The 20,398-nt window shown below is 42.5% G+C and overlaps 1 protein-coding gene and 1 long non-coding RNA gene across 4 annotated transcripts in view; one reads left to right on the top strand and one right to left on the bottom strand.

Moving 5' to 3' along the window:
• RCOR3 (REST corepressor 3) overlaps window positions 1-1,521 on the bottom strand; it is a 57,293-nt gene extending 55,772 nt beyond the window's left edge. The window contains exons 1-2 of one of the 3 annotated variants that reach the window (XM_039230082.1): window positions 1,146-1,519; window positions 675-731 (exon numbers count right to left, since the gene is read on the bottom strand). In XM_039230082.1, the coding sequence (XP_039086013.1) occupies window positions 675-731; window positions 1,146-1,305 (217 nt within the window). In that variant the 5' untranslated portion in view covers window positions 1,306-1,519. Of the gene's footprint in view, window positions 1-674; window positions 732-1,142 lie in introns of all 3 variants that reach the window. The other 2 variants (XM_039230081.1, XM_039230083.1) reach the window with 2 other exon arrangements.
• A 363-nt stretch (window positions 1,522-1,884) lies between these two features.
• LOC120230479 lies at window positions 1,885-3,818 on the top strand. Its single transcript, XR_005528035.1, has 2 exons — window positions 1,885-2,253; window positions 2,813-3,818. It is a non-coding gene; the product is annotated as an uncharacterized LOC120230479 (long non-coding RNA).
• Window positions 3,819-20,398: the final 16,580 nt, after the last annotated feature.

Here is a 20,398-nt window from a genome sequence, read left to right on the forward strand (position 1 = left end):
GGGCCGGCTCGAGGGCGAGGTGTGCCTCTGGCTTCTCCCCACCCCCTTCCCCCATCCCTTTCTCTCCGCGACTCCTACACTCCGCAGAGCTGTCTCGACTAAAGCTACACCACCTAGCCAAAAAGAAAGAAAAAAGAAAATCCCGTGTGCGCGCGGGTCGGGCAGGGCTCGCCCTCGGCTTCGGCTGATGACAGCAAGCCCCGGCATTGGCCGCCCTTGCGGAGCGCGGCCCTCCACTCCCCGGGGCCGGCGGTGTGGCAATTGACATTAGCATGGTTCTTCCACACGCAGCCCGCACACCCTCTCTTCCAGCCCTCGGCCCAGCAGCCGCTCCTTTCCCAGCCCCGGACCCCCGAATCCGCCGAGGGCCGCCTCCCTCTGCTCTCCCCGACCTCGCCCCAGGCTCATGGGGGCAGAAAGGCGATGCCACCAGCGGGCAAGTGGCCTCCAAAGGAACCATGTTAACCTTGCAATACACACATCTGCCCACACGCCCTGTGTCACAGCCCTGCGAAGCCTGACAGCCTCCCCGCCAGATGCCTGCCCATCCCAACCCCGCATCCCCTCCCAACCGCACACCCAGACCCCTACCTCGCCCGCCCTTCTACCTCTTCCACCCAAAGCCATTCCCAGGAAAGGGGAGACAGGATTTTGCTTAAAGCAAATATATCTACCTGGATCAAATTCAGGGATCCGAGCTTGGTATTCAGCTCCGACTCTCATCCCAACATCTGCAAAGCAATGCCAAAAAGAAAAAGAAAAAAAAAAAGAGGAAAAAAAAGAAAAAGAAAAGAAAGAAAAGAAAAGAAAAAAAGAAAAAGGAAGAGACACTTAATAAAATATAAAAATTGCTGGAGGGAGGAAAGAAGCGGCGGGTGGATGGGAAGGTATTAACTCCGGGCACTCCGGGAGATGGCAGCGGATGGGGGCGGGGAGCGGGGGGGGGCCGAGGGCGGAGGATTGGTCGAGGGCGGAGGGACGGGGGTCGCAGGGGGTGCTGCTGCACTGCACCGGGAGTTCGAGGCTACCGCAGCGCCCGGGCTCCGAGGGGAGGGAGGGCGGGAGCGCGGCGAGGGGAGGGGGCTGGGGGAGGGGAGGAGGGAGAGGGGCAGGCGGGCTGGCGGGGAGGAGTTCGAGGCTACCACCGTGCTCGTCGTCGCTGCTGCAGCCGCTCTCGGGCTCCGAGTAGTGCAGCCCGCCGTTGGTGGACGAGGCGCCGCCGCCGCCCGCCGGGCTCTTGGCGCTGCCGTTGGCCGATCGGTTCTTCCCCAGTAACTCGGGCCCTTTCTCCATCATGCCGGGCATGGTAGAAGAGGGGAGGGGGAAAGGTGAGGGGAAGCGGTAGGCGTCAGGGTGAAGGGGGAGATGGCTTACGAGTGAGGGCGGGAGGGAGAGGAGGAGGAGGAGGTGGAGGAGGAGGAGGAGGAGGAGGAGGAGACGGCGGCGGCGGCGGCGGCGGAGGAGGAGGAGGGTGTTAATATGGAGCCGCCATAACCGCCCCGGTCCGGCAGTAGCGCAGTCGCCTCACAACAACCCGCCCCGGCCCCGCCTCTCTCCCCTCCTCCCTCCTCCCGCCCCGCGCAGTCCCGGGCGCCCCTGTCGGCCGCGCCGCGCTCTACGCCGCCGCCGGTATCACTCCGCCCCGCAGGGAGGTTCCGGCTGCGGGGCGAGGAGGGGCGGGGAGGGGCGGGGGGGGAAGAGGGGGAGGGGCGGGGAAGCCCCGCTCGCCGACAGCCCGGGCAACCCCAACCGTGCGCTAATAAAATCGCCGCAGAGGCGCGGCCGCCTCTCGGGCTTCCTTCCTAGGGGGCGCTCTGGCGCGCGGGCGGAGGCGAACGCGAAGGCGTGGGACTCTTTGCCCTCTTAGGGCGGAAGGAACGCGTCCAGCTTGAGAAAGAACCCGCTCGACCCGAGGCTCCCGAGTCAGAAGAGCGGCCCCCCTTTCTCCGAGGGGGTTGCGGGTTCCGACGATCCTGCCGGTCTCGGCGGGAGCCGGAGCCCCTTGAGATACTGCGGCGGTTGGGCTGCTCGGTTTCGCGGCTTTGCCGCGGTCGAGCTGGTGTCGCTCCCTTGCGCGTCCTGGAGCCGGACTGTGTAGCTGGGCGCCCTGCGGGTTCCAGGCCCAGCGGGCCAGAGTCGCAGTCGCGGTCATGGTTATATGGACGCTGCAGTTTTTGTTTCTGAATCCCAGAACTGGAGCCTGACTCCCTAGAGAGACTGAGGGTGCCGAGAGCAGCTGTATTTTGCTAAAAGGTGTTTGTTTGTTTTTTTTTTAAAACCTTTCCCCAGTTTTCTCTTCTCACCTTTTCATTTATTTTTATCCATTTTTCGCCCTCTTTTTTTAGTTAGAAGTGGGTGCTGTCAGTGGTGAAATAAAATTAGGACCGAGGCCTTACCAGTTGGTGCTTACTCAGTCCGTGCTGACCCGTGGTCAGGGCTTGGGGCAGAGCTGTAGGGAGGGCGGAGTCCCCCAGTGAGGTGAGGCAAGAACTGCATTCTGGCAGGTTTTGAGCCTGGCAGGCGATGTGCTCTGTAATGCTTTTCTGAATTGCATTAGCCAAAAGGAAAAGGGAACTGCATATTTCGTTCACTAGATTTGAGGATGTCTGCTATGTGCCAGGCTGCCTGGCATTGGGAGCTATTTATGATTTGCTTTTATTATTTACTTAACTGTTTTTGCTCAGCAGTAAGAATTGAGGACTTCCTGTTAACAGCTAGCATGCAAACGTATGCAAAGCAGTATTTGGGATCCACAGGTAGGTAGGGTCTTGTCCAAACCCTTAAAGATTGTGCTGTATGAATTCTGTTATAGGTCAATGCAGAGTGGATCAAACCAGAAATAAGCCTCTCCGGCCAGAGCAAGACTTCACCGAAAGCAGTAACATACCTAAAGCAGGAATGCCTCAATCAGGAATTGAGCCAAAAAAAAAAAAGCCTGGAAAGTAAATAATTTGGCAAGATCCCTGTCTAAAGGGAAAGTCTCCTCAGCAGGTACAAAACCTATCTTGTTCTGGTAGTGGAGGCAGTTTGATCTATCAAAGTTTGATGTGATTCCATTAAGTCATACAACTAAACCTATTATTCTTTTACTTTTCTTAATAAATACAGTTCTGAATGTTATTTTAAGCCCCACATAGTTTTTCTACAATGAGAGAAATCTCAGCCAAATGAAATGAATAGCCATTTCCTATGACAATTACTTTTTTCACTGTAAATTAATACACTGGTCTTTTTATACACAAGCTTCTAATGAATATGATTCAGCATCTCTGGTCCTGCAATGTGAAGGGCAGACCCTGAACTACATTCACAAAAGAAAACTGTTGCTCTGAGTCCTTTTGGCCAGCATGTTTTCTAAATCCCCAATTTTGCAACACCTCCTGCCTCTTTGGTACACAAAGGAATTTCTGCATGTAGTCAAGGATTAAAACCTGGTGAAGATTTGGGGACTTTGGTAACTTATTTCTAATTGTTAGTAAAACCCTTAAAGAAGATTCCAAACTTTATTTGAGTAAAGCAAAGAGGGCAAAACAAGGGCATTCCACCTTTGGGAAAAGAACTTCAGGGATGGGGGCTTTTCTTTCTGTTTTGCCCCTGAAGAAAAAGAAAGCACCTGAAGCTGACCTGGTTCTGAAGAAGAAGAATAAGTCTTAAAATGATTTCCCAACGGTTAACAAGAACAGTATTAAAAAAAGGAAACACCTAAGAAGAAAATCTTGGGGATATCTATAAGAGGTTAGAGGGAAAGAATCTGGTCAAGGAAGAAGAAAGCTTTAAGAAATCATTAATAAATAAGGCTCAATGATGCAGAATCATGAGAAGAGTTTAAGAAAAGGCCTCTGGATTCATTAACTAGAATAACGTTTGTTATTTTGTTTGTCTGCTTTTTTATTAATTTTTTTTTGTTGGTATTTTCATTGTAGTTTAAATTTGGAGTAGATGATACATTCTTATAGTTCCAAAACCAAAAAATGTAAGAGGAGGGGCGGCTGGGTGGTTCAGTTGGTTGATTTTGACATAGGTCATGATCTCACAGTTCCTGAGACCAAGCCCTGGGTTGGGCTCTGCGCTGACAGCTCAGAGCTCACTTGAGATTCTCTCTCTCTGCCCCGACCTGATCGCACTCTTTTTTTTTTTTTTCTCTCTCTCTCTCAAAAACAAATAAACATTAAAAAAACAAAAGCTATAAGAGGCAATACTTGACTATTGTACTGGACATCCCAGCAGTTGCAAAAAGGCAAGGAAAAAATGTATAAAGGTAGGAAAGAAATACATAAATCTGTTACTTGGTGAAATCATGATAGTCTATATAAAGTTATAATCTATGAACCTTTAGTATTAATAATGAATTTAGCGAATTGCTGGATAGAGTGTATAAGTCAATTATATATTTTTAAATGTTTTTTAAAATTTATTTTTGACAGAGAGACAGTGTGAGTAGGGGAAGGGCAGAGAGGGAGAGACACACAGAATCTAAAACAGGCTTCTAGCTCTGAGCTGTTGGCACAGAGCCCAACACAGGGCTTGAACTCACAAACCGTGAGATCATGACCTGAGCCGAAGTCAGATGCTTAACTGACTGAGGCACCCAGGCACACCGTAAATCAATTATATTTTTAAATAATAGCACTAAGCAATTAGAAAATGAATTCTTAAAAAAGTGGTTAACATACAAATGCATCAAAGATATCAAATACCTAGCATATTAGCTTCCTATGACAGTTGTAACAAATTACCACAAACTCGGTGGCTTAAAACAAACTCCTGTCATATTTCTGGAGAACAGAAGTCTGAAATTAAGTGTCAGCAAGGCTATACTCCCTACAGAGGCTTTAGGGAGACTCTGTTCCCTGCCTTTTCTAGTTTCTGGTATCTGCTGGCATTCCTTGGTTTGAAGCCACGTCATTCCAATCTCTCCCTCTATCTTCACATTGCCTTCTGTGTGTGTCATGAATTTTTCTCTTCCTCTATTATGTAAAGACACTGATAGCATTAGGATCTATCTGGATAATCCAGGATTAACTCCTTGTCTCAAGAGCCTTAACTTAATCACACCTGCAATGACCCTTCTTCCAAATAAGGTAACATTTACAGTTCCACGGATTAGTACCTGATATTTTAGGGGCACCATGGCACCAAGGAATAAATCTTAATGAAAGGTATATAAGAATTACATACAGTAAAACCTTGGTTTGTGAGCATAATTCATTCCAGGAACATGCTTGTAATCCAAAGCACTTGTATATCAAAGCAAAGTTCACTATAAGAAATAGTGGAAACTCAGATGATTCATTCCACAACCCAAAAATATTCATATTAAAATGATTATAATGCCGTAATATAATACAAAATAAAGAAAATATAAAATGTAAAGAAAAATAAACAATTAAAATTAAAATAAAAATTAACCTGCACTTGCCTTTGAAAACCTTTGTGGCCTGTGCGAGGGAGATGAGAGAGGAAGGTTACTATGTAGGATGACTTTCACTAACAGAATCGCTGCTATCTCTTGGCTCAATGGAATCTTCTTTTTGTGCAACTAAAACAAGGAACCTATCCAATGACACTTGCTTTGGACTCCTTTGGAGGATTTTGTTGAAATGTGACATTGCATTGTCGTTAAAACAGATTCATCACTGCTACAGCCTTATTTGGGTGATGCTTTTCTACAAAATTTTGCACTATTTCCCACATTTGACACATCTCCCTAATCTCATTTGAAGTGGGATTCCTCTGCCTTTTTCTCCTCTGCAGATGAGATGCAGACATAGACTTCTTATAAAATCTTACGGTTTCAGTCATTTACATACCTCATTCATACTTCTTGATGATTTCCTTCTGAACTTACACTGTAATCATCTTCTTGCTGCCTTTCTTTTGAACCTTTTTCTGCGGGGGAGAGGAGCATTGTATACAGTTGCGCAGATGTTGACTATGGTACAGCATTAATAAACTCTTGTCATATACTGTATTTAATATAACTGGCAATAAGGCAGCAGAGGAAAGGGCTATCTACAGACAGCCTGACCTAGAAAAAAGCATTCCTAAGCTTACTCTTGTATAGAAAAGCAAAGCACTGTCCATAGGGGCTTTGAAGTGACAAAAATACACTAGTGCCAGTTGTGACAACATTCTGAAAAATCCCTGGTTTCTGCCAAACACCATGGTCTGAGACCGAGCATCCAAGCATGGGAGATGATCATCCACAGTCAGAGAGAGAGAGAGAAGAACATTGTCTCAGTTATGAACATGTGACATTCGGTGTCCGTACTACCCGTATTGCAAGACTTCACTTGTTTATCAAGTTAAAATTTATTGTAAATGTTTGCTTGTCTTGGGGAACACTTATAGAACAAGTTATTCTCAATCCAAAGTTTTACTGCACTGAAAATTATAGTATTGAGAGAAATTAGAGGAGACCCAAGTAACTGGTTAGAGACAGTATGCTCATGGATTGCCAGACTCAATATTGTAAAAATGTCAGTCACCCCAATTGACCAATAGATTTAGTCTAATCCGTATTAGAATCCCAGCAGATTGTGTGTATGTCAAATGACAAGTTGAAACTTATATGAAAATTCAGCAGATCGAGAACAGGCAAGACAATCTGGAGGAAGAACAAAGTTGAAAGATTTATACTTCCAGGTGTTAGAGGGTAGATCGATGGAACTAAATAGAACTCTTGACCATTTTATTTATGGAAAGGTGACACTGTACTAATGTGGAGAAAACAATGGATGCTTTAATAAATGCTCCTAGGTTAACCGAATATGTGGAAAACAAAAAACCTTGATGTCTACTCAGACTAAAATAGAAACCAAAACAAAACTCTAAATGGCTTGTGGACCTAAAAATAAAAGGCAAAACAAAAAAAAAAAAAAAAAGGCAAAACAATAGTGCTTTTTAGAAAATACCATGGGTTATTGTCTTCATAACTTTGGGTAGTCAAATTATTTCTTAAACAGGACACAAAATACATGAAAATATTGAGGATTCCAAAAAATAGTATGGGGCTTGCCTAGCTGGCTCAGTTAGTAGAGCATGCAACTGAATATCAGGGTTGTGAGTTTTAGCCCCACATTTGGGTGTGGAGATTGCTTTTTAAAAAAATCTTAGTATAGGAAATGTAAAGGAACTTGAATTAGGTCAGGAAGCTACAAATAATTTTGGAGTGATGGAGTGAACTCAGAATGGGCCTAGAGAGTTAGGCGAAGACTGAACCACATAAAGCTATTGATAATATTCAAAGGGTTAAGCAATTTATAGATAACGGAAAAGGATCAGAGGGATCTAAACAAGAGAGTGATCTATTCAATTCGTATTTTAGATGGAAATTGAATGTGGCAAAGAAGTCAATTAGAAGCCTATTGAATTAGGAAATTATGAGGTTTTAAATTATGGCAGTAGTAGCATGAATAGAAGTGGGGACAGATGCAAATATTTGGGAGGTAAAATTAGCAAAATTTGGGGATTGGTTGAATGTGGAAATGAAAAGCGAATGGAGGAGTCTACGCTGATGCCAGGATTTTGGCTTGAGTGTCTGGGTGGATTGTGTCAACAACAGAGTTGGTGGATATGAAGGCTTATCAGTTTGAGGGAAAAGGAGAATGAATTCATTTCTAGATATTTTGGGTTTTCAGTGGGGAGATATCCAGCATGCAGTTGGATATATAACTAAGATCAGGAGTGCAGAGAGTTTTGTTACCAATCAATTGTAGCTAACTAAGATCATGAGACCTAACCAGGTCTCACAAGGGGAGGATGTAAAATGAGAAGTATAATGAGCTATGAATGAAAAGCAGATGAACACCAATGTTGAAGGGCCATAAAGAGGAAAATAAATCCATAAAAGAGACTGAGCATAAATGAGGAAATAAGAGAACTAGGAGAGTGTAACTTCCTGAAAACAAAGATATAGAGAGATCTAAAGAGAAACATAACCAGGACAACAGAGAAGATAAGGCAACAATGTGTACAATGCTTCAGCAAGTAAGAGAACATGAATGATTTTGTAGAGCAGTTATACCGGGATCATGAGCAGAAGAACCAAACTGCAGTGGATTGAGAAGTAAAGAGGTCCTTTAAGAAAATGGGAACAAGTAATATGAATCTACTCCAGAAAAATACTCGTATGGAAGGGAAAAGGAAAAAAATGGAACTACACTTAGTGTCTTAAAGCAAAGTAACTATAGAGTCATAGGCAAGAGTATGCATATATGTAATATTTCAAAAGGTGAAGTACCAGGAGTGCCTGGCTGGCTCCGTCAGTTGAGCGTCCAACTTCATTTCAGATCATGATCTCATGGTTCAAGTCTTGCATTGGGCTCTGTGCTGACAGCTCAGTGCCTGGAGCCTGCTTGGGATTCTGTGTCTCCCTCTCTCTCTGCCCCTCCCCTACTCGCACTCTGTCTCTCTCTGTCTCTCAAAAATGAATAAACATTAAAAAAAATTTTTTTTTAAGTTGAAGTACCAAATGCTATTTCTTCTCTATTATCAGATGGATATATACAGCTAGAACTTTATGCTAAGGAAAGGAGAAAAGAAAGGTTATCTAGGTCTCTGTACATAGTAGATGCTTAATAAGTGTTTGCTGAATTGAACAAAACCAACATCCAGACTATAACAGTATATATCTCCTTTCTAACATATATACATATACAAATATATCTGCCTCTACATGCTGAGAATATTTCTGAAAGTGTATATAAAAGAACTTTCCTGCTGGGGAAGGGGTGTCACAGTCTGAGAACAAAGGGGGATTTTATTGTTTGTATATTCCATTCACAGTTGGTCTCTTTTGCTATGTATATGCATTACTGTTCTGAGGAAATAAATGTTTAAGGAATTAAAAGACAAAACACAGATAAGCATAATTTTTTAAATAATGTAAAAGTAAAGTTCCACCTAATAGAAGTTGAAAAATAGAATAGAAAAGGAAAGATGCAAAGAGGATGGAGGTGTTATCTTCATCTTACAAAAGAAAAAAAAATTAAGGGGCGCCTGGGTGGCTTAGTCGGTTAAGCGTCCGACTTTCACTTAGGTCATGATCTCACAGTTCATGGGTTCGAGCCCCGCGTTGGGCTCTGTGCTGACTGCCAGCTCAGAGCCTGGAGCCTATTTCAGAGTCTGTGTCTCCCTCTCTCTCTGACCTTCCCCTGCTCACGCTGTCTCTCTCTCTCTCCTAGAAATAAATAAAAATTAAAAAAAAAAAAAGAAAAAAAAATTAAGCAGGGCAGTAATTGGGGACTACACCTTAATTCACCAACTATCCTAGGCACACAGAAAGGACCTCAACAGATGTCCTATTTTATTCATATTATCCAGGATCATAATGGTTTTCTTTATGATACCAACTTTGCTGAAAAGTTTAGTGATTTGCTTTTTGGTTCTCCTTCACTATTACTTTAGAAGTGCCTGTCTCAGAATAAATTTAACTCCAAAACGGAGTCATATGATACTGTGCAACATTGGGCCCGATGGTGGGGAGAGCCCAAACATATTTACATATTTACCACAGGGAGGAGCTTTATTTTTTTTGTTTGTTTGTTTTGTTTGTTTGAGATCCACAGATTCCCAAGGTGTGATGGGGGTGGGACCATATAATCTTAAAGAGGTGACAGGACATTTAGAGGTCTGGCAATGCTCTTTTTTTTCTTCACCTTGTGGAATAGTTACCATTTCTGAAGCGGCTCCCACAAGCTCCATTTAAACAGAGACAGGAAACTGCAACACAAAGTAGATCATTTCATTTTTTAAGATGTTTAAGTCTTAGAAAATCTCTTATTTCTCTTTTCTTCTTTTTTTTTTACCCTAAGTTTAACTACATCTAAGAGAAACCCCAAATAACTCTCTTAAACAAAATGAAATTTACTTTTCATGTAAAAGATATCCAGAAGTAGGCAGTCCTGGGCTGAAATGACAGCTTCAATGAAGGTGTCAGCGATCCAGGCTCCTTTTATCTCATTCCTCCACCGTTCCTAGAGTATCACTTTTGCCCTTGTGATCCAAGATGGCTATTTGACTCCAGGATGGAGGAAGAAAGGCAGAAGGACTTACCCCTTCTCTTTAAGGAGATTTTCTAGAGGTACTGCATACAATTTATGCTGATCTGTCGATGTTCAGAATTTAGTCACATGGCCCACCAACTTCAAAGGAGCCTGGGAAATGTCAAAGTGCTCCACTAAAAATCAAGGTTCTATTGCTGAGGATGAAGGAGGAAATGGGTACTGAAAGGCAACTAGCAAACTCTGTCATACTGGTCCCTTAAATATTTGAAAAGAACAATCATGTCCCACTCCAGCTTCTTTTTCAGACTAAGCAGCATTATCCTTGTTGACAAATCTTTGATGATACTGTTTTCAGATCCAACATCTTTTTTATTATTAAAGTGCTGTCTGGTTTGCACTTAAAATAAGCCCCCCACCCACACCCACACCTATGTGAGATCGAATTGGTACAAAATCCGTTGGAAATACTATGGCCCCTTTTCTTTGTGCCTTTTTAAGATTAATCCATCTTGGGGATGCTGGGTGGCTCAGTCAGTGAAGCATCTGACTTACTTTTTATCTCTGCTCACGTCAAGATTTCATGGTTGTGAGATCAAGCTCCAGGTTGGCTCTGTGCTGGAAGTGGAGCCTGCTTGAGACTCTCTGCCCCTCCCCCACCTGCAGGCATGAGCTCTCTCAAAAACAAACAAACAAACAAACATATTAAAGTTAATCCGTCCTGAAATAAGCTTTCTTGGCAACAACTGCACATGGTTACTAAATCTGGAGTCATTTCTATTCTCTGTTCCTTTTACATTTGTTATTGTTTAGCTTGTCTCCTCTTAAGACTCCAGTAGGTTTTTATTTTCCTTTTCCCTCCCTCCCCTCCTGAGTAAATGAATATAAATATATTGTCATTTAATTTCACTGGTTTGTTTTACCTTATCTGAACCTTTTGAGAACTTTTTGAAATCTAACTTTCCTACTTAGCGTATGACTTAGCTATGGGCATTTGCACCCATGATAAAAAGAATTTCTCTTTAAGACTAGAAATAATGTCTTAAGTTATATTCTCAGCTTTGGGTACAGTCCCTGTGCATAGTAGATTCTCAGTATTTGTTTAGTGAATTAATTTCGCAGTTAAAAGTAAAGGACATTTTCCTGAAGATTTTGTTTTTTAATTCTGGAATCGTTTATGAAAGGAGACTATGAAATCTCCCTGCCTTTTAAAATAATATAGGCATTTATGTGTCTGGGAGAATTATATTTGAACACATATCCTGACTTTTAAAAGTGGGATGGTGATGTAAGCAGTTTTGCTAAATTTCTAGATCATACAGATATGATTTTGTAAAGATTTATTTGGCTAAATTTTTTAAAAAAGGAAAAGACTAGACAGTGACAGGTTTAAAGTTTACATCTTAACTCTGCCCCTAATCCCTAGTATCCTTTCATAACACACTTCTTTCCCTAAGTTTTACAAATTACAAAAAATAGAATTCACAAATCAAAAATTTTTTTAATTGGAAAAGGCATTTAAATAACATATTCATTAAAATCAGTCTAGGATCCAAATTCTGAGGTAATATGAAGATTTGGGGCTAAGATTAGGGGCACCTGGGTGACTCAGTCGGTTAAGCATCTGACTTAAGCTCAGGTCATGTTCTCACAGTTCTTGAGTTTGGGCCCTGCTTTGGGCTCTGTGCTGACAGCTCAGAGCCTAGAGCCTGCTTCAAATTCTCTCTCTCTCTCTCTCTCTCTCTCTCTCTCTCTCGCTCTCTCGCTCTCGCTCTCGCTCTCGCTCTTGCTCTCTCTGCCCTCCCCAGCTCTTGCTCTGTCTGTCTCTCTCTCTCTCTTAAAAATAATACAAGCATTAACAAAAAATTAAGATTTGGGGATAAGATTAGATAGGTCAGCCTCTGAAATGGAAACTAACATTAAGTTCATTTGTGGAAATAACCCTAAAAAGTGACTTGAAAATGTTTTAGAAAAATGCTGCTCATGAGATTAGGAGGCTCCTAATAATATTCTGGTAGACTGGAGATAATAATCTAAATATAATGTATAGAATGATCTATAAATTTGGCACCTAGACATTAGTCACACACACACACTCACACAACCAGTAACTAGTACATAATAAATATTCAGATGTTAATTATTATTAAACGTATAAATTAGAAATAAAATCAAAGAGCTTCTCCAGAAAGAGACCAGGAAATGGCACCCCAAATCTATACAATGGTCCTTTACTTAGAATAAGATATCCCTAGAGATAAAAATACAAAGAAACAGTCTCCCTGAAGAAACTCAATTTACTGGATATATACAGGATTTGTTAAAAGTAACTTACCAACTGTGCTATGTTTAGTACCCCTTTCCTTCTACATCTTGATCTGATTTCATTACTTTTGGTTAGCAGAACAATGTGATTCTATTTAGCATGGGCCAAATTTGTGGCTCTTGGGGCTTGCAGTGGGTATAGGACCCTTATTGCTATTAATTCTCTCTCTCTCTCTCTCTCTCTCTCTCTCTCACACACACACACACACACACACACACACACACGCATGCATGCATACACTCACGTACACATCTCGTTCCTCATCTCTCAGCTCTATTTTCTCTGTGTTTACCTTTATTCTGTGTTACTGCAAGAAGCCACTTCTAGATAGGAACTTCCTTTAAGCCTTACTAAATAGCAAGGAATGAAGGAGAAACATGGTGCTTTACTACCAGTGGCTTTTCAAACCTTTTGTAAGCCAGTGCAATACAAATTATAATGTTGACCCAATAGACACAGAGATAAATGTGTGTCAGTCAGCTGTTTCTGCATAATAACAACCAGAAGATCTCAGGGGCATACAACACTAAGCATTTATTTTCGCTCAATGGTGTATGTTGGTTAGGGTCAGCTGATCTATGCTGAACTCAGCTGGGTGTCATGGCTAATTCTTGGCAGGGCTTGCTCATGTGTCTGGATTGGTTGGTGGTTAGCTGACACACGCTTCTCTTACTCAGGGGAGGGTCAGCCTTTTCGTTTTATTATGTTTTCAAGTGACAAGGCCCACCCACATTAGAAAGAGCAACCTGCTTAATTCAGCAAGGATTTAAATGTTAATCTCACCCAGAAACACCTTTAAAGGAACACTCAAGATATTTGACCAAATATCTGGGCACCCTATGGACCAGTCAAATTGATACATAAAATTAACCATCACAGCCTCTTAATGCTGTCCTTTCTTAGAATAGTAATCATCCCCAATCTACCTCAGGTTACTTCTTCCCCACCCTCCCTCAGGAAGGAAAATCACTGTACCACTCTTGTTTCTGGAAGATATGTCATATTTATCTTGTGAACTCCCAATCCACCACTTAATACTCTTTGGGGTTTAATACCTCACTGTGAATAATACTATTTTACACAAAATTTATTTTATGTAATTGCATATTTTTTTCTACAAACACACACAAAGCTATTTAAAATCCCTCTGAAATAGAATGGAATATATTTATGTATACATTGTTTTTACCAACCAAATGTTTTACATCTTTAACTATTTTTCTTATAAAGTGAAAGCTGTGTTTTAAGAAAGGTCTTAAGTTGTTGGGTTTTCAGACCAACTTGGTCTTTTTCTTTTTCTTCCTATTTTTTAAAATATTTATTTATTCTTGAGAGAGAGAGACAGAGTGAGCAGGGGAGGGGCAGAGGGAAAGGGAGACGCAGAATCTGAAGCAGGCTCCAGGCTCTGAGCTGTCAGCACAGAGCCTGATGCAGGGCTTGAACTCACAAACAGTGAGATCATGACCTGAGCCAAAGTTGGATGCTCAACTGACTTAGCCACCCAGATGTCCCTTTTTGCTTCTGATTTCATTAATAAACCAGAAAAAGCTTCCCTAGTTATTAATTTTTTCTATTTTTTTCACAGTTTCTTAGTTTAAAGGAACAAAGAAGTTATAGACACTAGTTGATGAACCCAGAGTCTTTAAAATTCATTCCATCATTATTTCACCAACATTTACCCATCACAATTTTGAGATATTTGGAACACATAGATGAGTAATGCATAGTCAATTGCTTTAAGGGGTTCATAGCCATATGAGAGAGACAGAGACAGAGACAGACACACACACACACACAGAGACAGAGACAGACAGACAGACACACACACACACAAAGAGAGAGAGAGAGAGAGAGAGAGAGACTTGTCAAAAACATAATCCTGGAGCTTAGAAGCTCTCTTTGACTAGTAACATGCCTCATGCTTTTTCATTTTATAGGTGGAGAACTAGATGCAAAAATCTATAACCAGTTGGGCAGATTATATTGAGTGGTGTAACCCAGTGAGAGAAAACACTGAGGTGACACCCACTTTTATAAATCTGTACCTGGGTCTGAGCCTGGCTCAAGAGAATCAAGCCACTGGGCAAAATGCCATCCTGGTGACTGACTGGCCCAATATAACTTGCCATACCTCCCAACAATCCTGTTTTTTAAAGTCTGCTCCTTTTCTCATTCTCAGCAAGGGCTATTTCAAGTATTCTCCATTATTTTCATTTCTCCAACCCTACTACTCACTTCTCTTTACTTTAATAGATGACCTGTTTTTTTCTGACGTCAACCCTCTCCCCCCACCATAAGCCATTAACACTCAGCCACCAAACTGTAGTCCAAGCCTCTACCTCTATCTTCCCTTACAGAGGTCAGTGTAGAGATCATGGGGGGAAGTTCTGCCTCACATTTCCCTTAAGCTACCCACTCAGTTTCTTTTCTAGGCTCCTAGTCAGCTATGTGTCACTGTTTTCTGTACTGCTGGTCACTGAGAGGAAATTTGGGAGAGGGTATCCTTCAGGGAAGACATGGGACTGGGGTAGAATACCACTCCAGTTTATCCAGGATCACCAGTTAGACTGCAGATACCCATGAATCTCTTTACTAAGGTGTTGGGCAAATTTTAAAAGTGGATTCGCAGTATGGGGGAGAAAAGGCCAAAACTCTACACTGAATGGGCTTTTCCCTGAATCCAAAGGAAAACTCTCTGTAGCAAACACTGTCAATATCCTGCCTCATATCCCCTTGGTCTTCTTAAATTCACTGTGAGGGTGGTTTCCACATACAGTTTCTTACCTCAAGCCCCCCTGTCTCTTTCCTTTGCTTGAAGGCTGTCTTCAGTCCCATGGGAGCTTGTTCTGTTACAGGCAGGTGTGCAACACACAAGTGTGGGGGTGGAGTTACATCTATGGGGGCGATCTTCAACCAATATGGGCTGGGGTGGGTGAATAAATGCTCCAGCCATCTCACCACCATGGGGATAATTCTGTGCTGTCGCACATGGTTTCTCAGAGAATTCTCTGTGGGATTGAGTCCTAGCTGCCTACTCATTAACAATGGAAAACCACTCATTGCTAACCCACTTGTTAACCCCACTCAATAAAGCACATTTGTGGCTTTTCTTCCTTTTCTGTCTCACTTTTCCCATGTCATCTTCTGTGCTTCTTAGAAACACCTCACAATACATTTTCTACACCTAAAGCCTTGCACTCAAGAGTATGCTTTTTTTTTTTTAAATATTTTTATTTATTTCTAGGACAGAGAGAGATAGTGTGAGCAGGGGAGGGTCAGAGAGAGAGGGAGATACAGACTCTGAAATAGGCTCCAGGCTCTGAGCTGGCAGTCAGCACAGAGCCCGACATGGGGCTCGAACCCACGAACTGCGAGATCATGACCTAAGCGAAAGTTGGACGCTTAACCGACTAAGCCACCCAGGCGCCCCAAGAGTATGCTTTTTAAGAAGCCCAAACTAAGATGTTGAACAACTTAGGTTTTTCAAAAAGGGTGTCCCATAACTAGAGTCACCTGCACTGACTGTGCAGCTTTCAGATTTGTGCCTGTATCAGATACCTCTTGTATCTGACACAGAGTGAACCATTTTAGAGTGAACCATTTCAGAGTATCTGGACCTCACTTATCTTTTATTCCAATTACTGCTGTGGCAACCAATTCTCTGCATCCTCTTTCAGCTTCCTCTAGGTTCAACCTGGCAATATTTCACATCAGGCCCATGGAGCTTGCCTCTCACTCTCCACCTGGGGTTTGTCTGATGACTACATAGTGAAGAACAGTATAGAAACTGACTGTGGTTCTCATGCTTCTGCAACTCAAGAGTACTGGGGCTAATGGCTTTGGGCAGGGAGGACCCTTGAGCAATGGGGGATGGGATCCAACTGATAAATACTACCCCATTTTATCTCTAATTAACAGCCTGGAGATATATCTCAGGCAACTCCTTGGCAGTCCCAGTGGATCCTACAGTAAATCGCCCACGGTATTGTCCAACTTGATAATGCATCTTTGCAGTGGTTTTCGTCTTCCCTGTTCCCCCACATCCTTTGATCCTGCTTCCTGGTTCGCACTCCTTAATAAAGAATGTATGCTTAAGCCTTTGTTTCAGTCTCTGTTTTCTGGTGAATTAGGCTAAGATAGTATCTTTCTTCTTTTCAGCCTCATATTTAATTCTTCCCTATGAAAGTTTTACCAACCTTTTGGTAAATCAAGGATGGTGATGGCTCCCTGGATTCATACTTCTTGCCTCATTATGCAGTTCTGTAAATTTGCATCATTCAATCTGAAATGATACCCTGCAGTTTCAGAGGCTGGTCAGAGATGTCAAATCACAGATCTGACACAGAAAGTATCACACAGATACTTTCTTTTTTCTTTTTGCTTTGGTGCATAGCTGTGGGGAGATGTGACACACTGGCTCTCCTAGTGGGTCCAAAATAGGTTACAATTTGTGAGTTGGGTCCTTTCTTTGATGTAACTCTCAGTGTAAATTGCAAAACTGTTGCTCCTCTGCTGTACCTGAAGAGACAAACATGAATACACTGTGGTGGTAGAGACCATCTAAAATGTCTCCTGGTGATCTGTGCTCCTGATATTCACTCCCTTGTATAATCCCCTCCTCTTGAGTGTCAGTGGGATCCAGTGATTGGCTCCAACAAACAGAATGCAGCAAAAGTGATGACATGTCACTTCCAAGATTAGGTTAGAAAGGACTGTGACTTCCATGTTGCTCATACGTTCTCTCTGGTTCTTCTCTCTTGTTCATTCTGATGAAGCCAGCTGCCATGTTGTTAGATAACCTATAGAAAAACCCACATGGTCAGGAGCTGAGAGAGGCCTCTAGCCAACAGTATATAAAGAACTGAGGCCTTCAGTGCAATAGCCATGAGAAACTAAATCCTGCCAATGACCAGATGCATGCGCTTGGAAACACATTCTTCCTTCAGCTGACCTTTGTGGTGACTACAGATAACCCCCAACTTATAATAGTTTGACTTATAATTTTTTTACTTTACAATGGTATGGAAGGAACACACACACATTCAGTAGAAACTATACTTCAAATTTTGAATTTTAATATTTTCTGGGGCTGGCAATATACAGTATGATCTTTTTCATGACAGTAGGCAGAGGCCGTGAGCTGAAGCTCCCAGTCATCCAGGCAGTTATGAGGGTGGACAGCCAATACACTTACAACTATTCTGTACCCAAATAACTGGGTTATTTTTCACTTTCAGTACAGTATTCAATAAATTACATGATATGTTCAATACTCTATTGTAAAATAGGCTTTCTGCTAGATGATGTTGCTCAACTGTAGGCTAATGTACGTGTTCTGAGGCTAATGTAAGTGTTAAGGAAGGCTAATCTATGATGTTTGGTAAGTTTGTTGTATTAAATGCATGTTCAACTTAATGACATTTTCAATTTATGTTGGGTTAATATGGATGTGATCACATTGTAAGTCAAGGAAGATCTGTATGGCCCCATCTGACATCTTGATTGTAGCCTTGGGAGAAACCCTGGCTCAGAGGACTCAGCTAAGCCATTTTGTGATTCCTGACCCACATGAACTGTGAAATAATTTTTATGTTAATAATATATTGCCCTTGGGGCGCATAGGTGGTTCAGCCATTTGAATGTCCAACTCTTGGTTTCGGCTCATGATCCCAGGGTCTTGGGACCAAGCCCTGCACTGGGCTCTGCATTGAGTGTGGAACTTGCTTAAAATTCTCTCTCTCCCTCTGCATCTTTCACTCACTCATGTGTACTCTTTCTCTCTCTCTCTCTTTCTCTCAAATTAAAAAAATAATAATATATTGTCCCAAAACAAACACTAATTCTCTGGGACAGAAAATCTAAAGCCATAAAGAAGAAGAGCATATTTTCTGATTACATTTGATTTGAAATGGGTTGCTTTCCACAACACACCCCTTATTGGAATCAACTAGTTATTTAAACATTTTATGTATGTATATATGTATGTATGTATAGCATGTGCACACATGTGAACAGGACAGAGAGAGAGGGGGAGACAAAGAATCACAAGTAGGCTCCAAGTCCTGAGTGCAGAGCCTGACGCAGGACTCAATCACACAAACTGTGAGATCATAGCCTGAGCTGAAATCAAGAGTCCGACACTCAACAAACTGAGTTATCTAGGTGCCCCTATTTATTTTTTATTTGAGAGAGAGAGAACAAAAGCAGGGGAGAGGGGCAGACGGAGAGGGAAAGGGAGAGAAAGAGAGAGAGAGTCCAAAGCAGGCTCCACTCAGTGCTGAGCCTGGAGAAGGACTCCATCCCACAACCCTGGGATCATGCCCTGAGCTGAAACCAAGAGTCAAATGCTCAATCAACTAAGCCACATAGGCACCCCTCAACTAGTTATTTTAAACTGTAGAGTATTTAGTTTCCTTTCTACTTTCTCTTCTGGCCTTTAGATATAATAAAGGAGTTATAAGTATACCTACCTTAGATGAAACCACTAAAATGATGATTTGAAGCGTTTTCCTCCAAGTAAAAGATGATTCCATCCTGTTTTATGCAAGACCAACTCTCTCTCTCTCTCTCTCTCTTTCTAAAGTATTTATTTAGCAGGCCCTGAGAACCTACTACTGTGTGCACCAAGTCTTCTCACTGAAGTTGGGGGTTACAAGGATTAACTAGACTTGGTCTTTAGTGAGGGAGTCTAACAAGTGCACAAGGCCATTAAATATGGTAGGATAAGCTTCAGTCGCTTTGGAAACACAGAGTGGGGATTCTGTAAGAGTTTTTGTAGGACTTGATTTCTGAATTGAAATCTGAACAACAAATGGTAGATGGCCAGATGGAGTAAATGGAAGGGAGTCTGTGTTAAGAGGGAACAGTATGTGCAAAGCCTTGGAGTCTTAATCATTAGGTTATTCTATTTCACTTTTTCTGTTTTTTTAATGTCTTCATTTCCATTTGACCTCTTCTTCATTGTCTTTAAACATCTTAATATTTCTTATAATAAAAAACCAATGAAAAGGAAGATGGCAGAGTAGGAGGGCCCTAAGCTCATCTTGTTCCACAGATAACAACTAGATGACACAGTAGTAAATAACTCAGAAAATGACTTGAAGACAGGCAGAACAAACTCCATAACTAAATACAGAGAAGAGGCTACATTGGAGAGGGTAAGAAGGGCAGAAATACAGTTGGAAGCTAAATGGACCTGCAGGACTGTCCCTGGGAGGAAGGGAGACTGTGGGCATGGAAAGGAGAGAGAAACATACCCTTACAGTGAGGGGCCCACACAGGAAGACGAATCTCCATAACATTTGGCTTTATGAGTTCTTACAACCAGCAGGACTTAACACCTGGATTTTAGAATCAACAGTCTCAGCTCTGGGAGAGCCAGGAAGGTCAAAACGAAGCTGACTTCCTACCCTTGAGGAGACAATACAAAAAATAGCTCACAAAGATACAGCATAGAAGCAGCAGTTTGAAAAACGTCTGGGGTGTGCAGGAGGGAGAGTAATTTACTCATCTCAGAGCATGTCCCAAAGGGGCAGAGATCCTTGGGAGACTTCTCCAGGAATAAAGGAGTGGGCAGGGGCCAATTTCCTCCCTTAACCCCTAGCATAAACACATGGCCACCTACCCGAACCACCCTGGTGCTGACACTACCTAACATGCTAACACCAATCCCCTATCCTCCTCTTTCCCATTGTGCTGTGTTTCAGTCAAGGCCTGTCTCCAGCCAGGCCTGCTTCCGTCCTGGAGCTGCAGGGCTACTCCCACAGAGGACCAGTGGCCCAAACCTTGCTAACATCACTGGACTGCTGCCCTGCTCAACACCTCTCTCTTCTCATGTTGTAGATCTGTTCCCTCCAATATGTTCTTGTCTGTAGCCCATCAAGGGAGGTGTCACATGCCTGGCAGTGTGCAAGCAGCCCTTCAGTGCCTAGTACCACTCCAAAATGACTCCTGGCCTGGAGAGAGGGAAACATAACCACACACACGAGTCAGAGGCCTCAGCAGTGTGCTGAAGACAGACAACGAGTCTCACTGCAAATCTCACACAACAATGAAAGCCTTTCAGAGA

This window comes from Hyaena hyaena, unplaced genomic scaffold (genome assembly GCF_003009895.1).
Source record: "Hyaena hyaena isolate Hyena2069 unplaced genomic scaffold, ASM300989v1 scaffold_43, whole genome shotgun sequence".
Classification (NCBI taxonomy): Eukaryota; Metazoa; Chordata; class Mammalia; order Carnivora; family Hyaenidae; genus Hyaena; species Hyaena hyaena.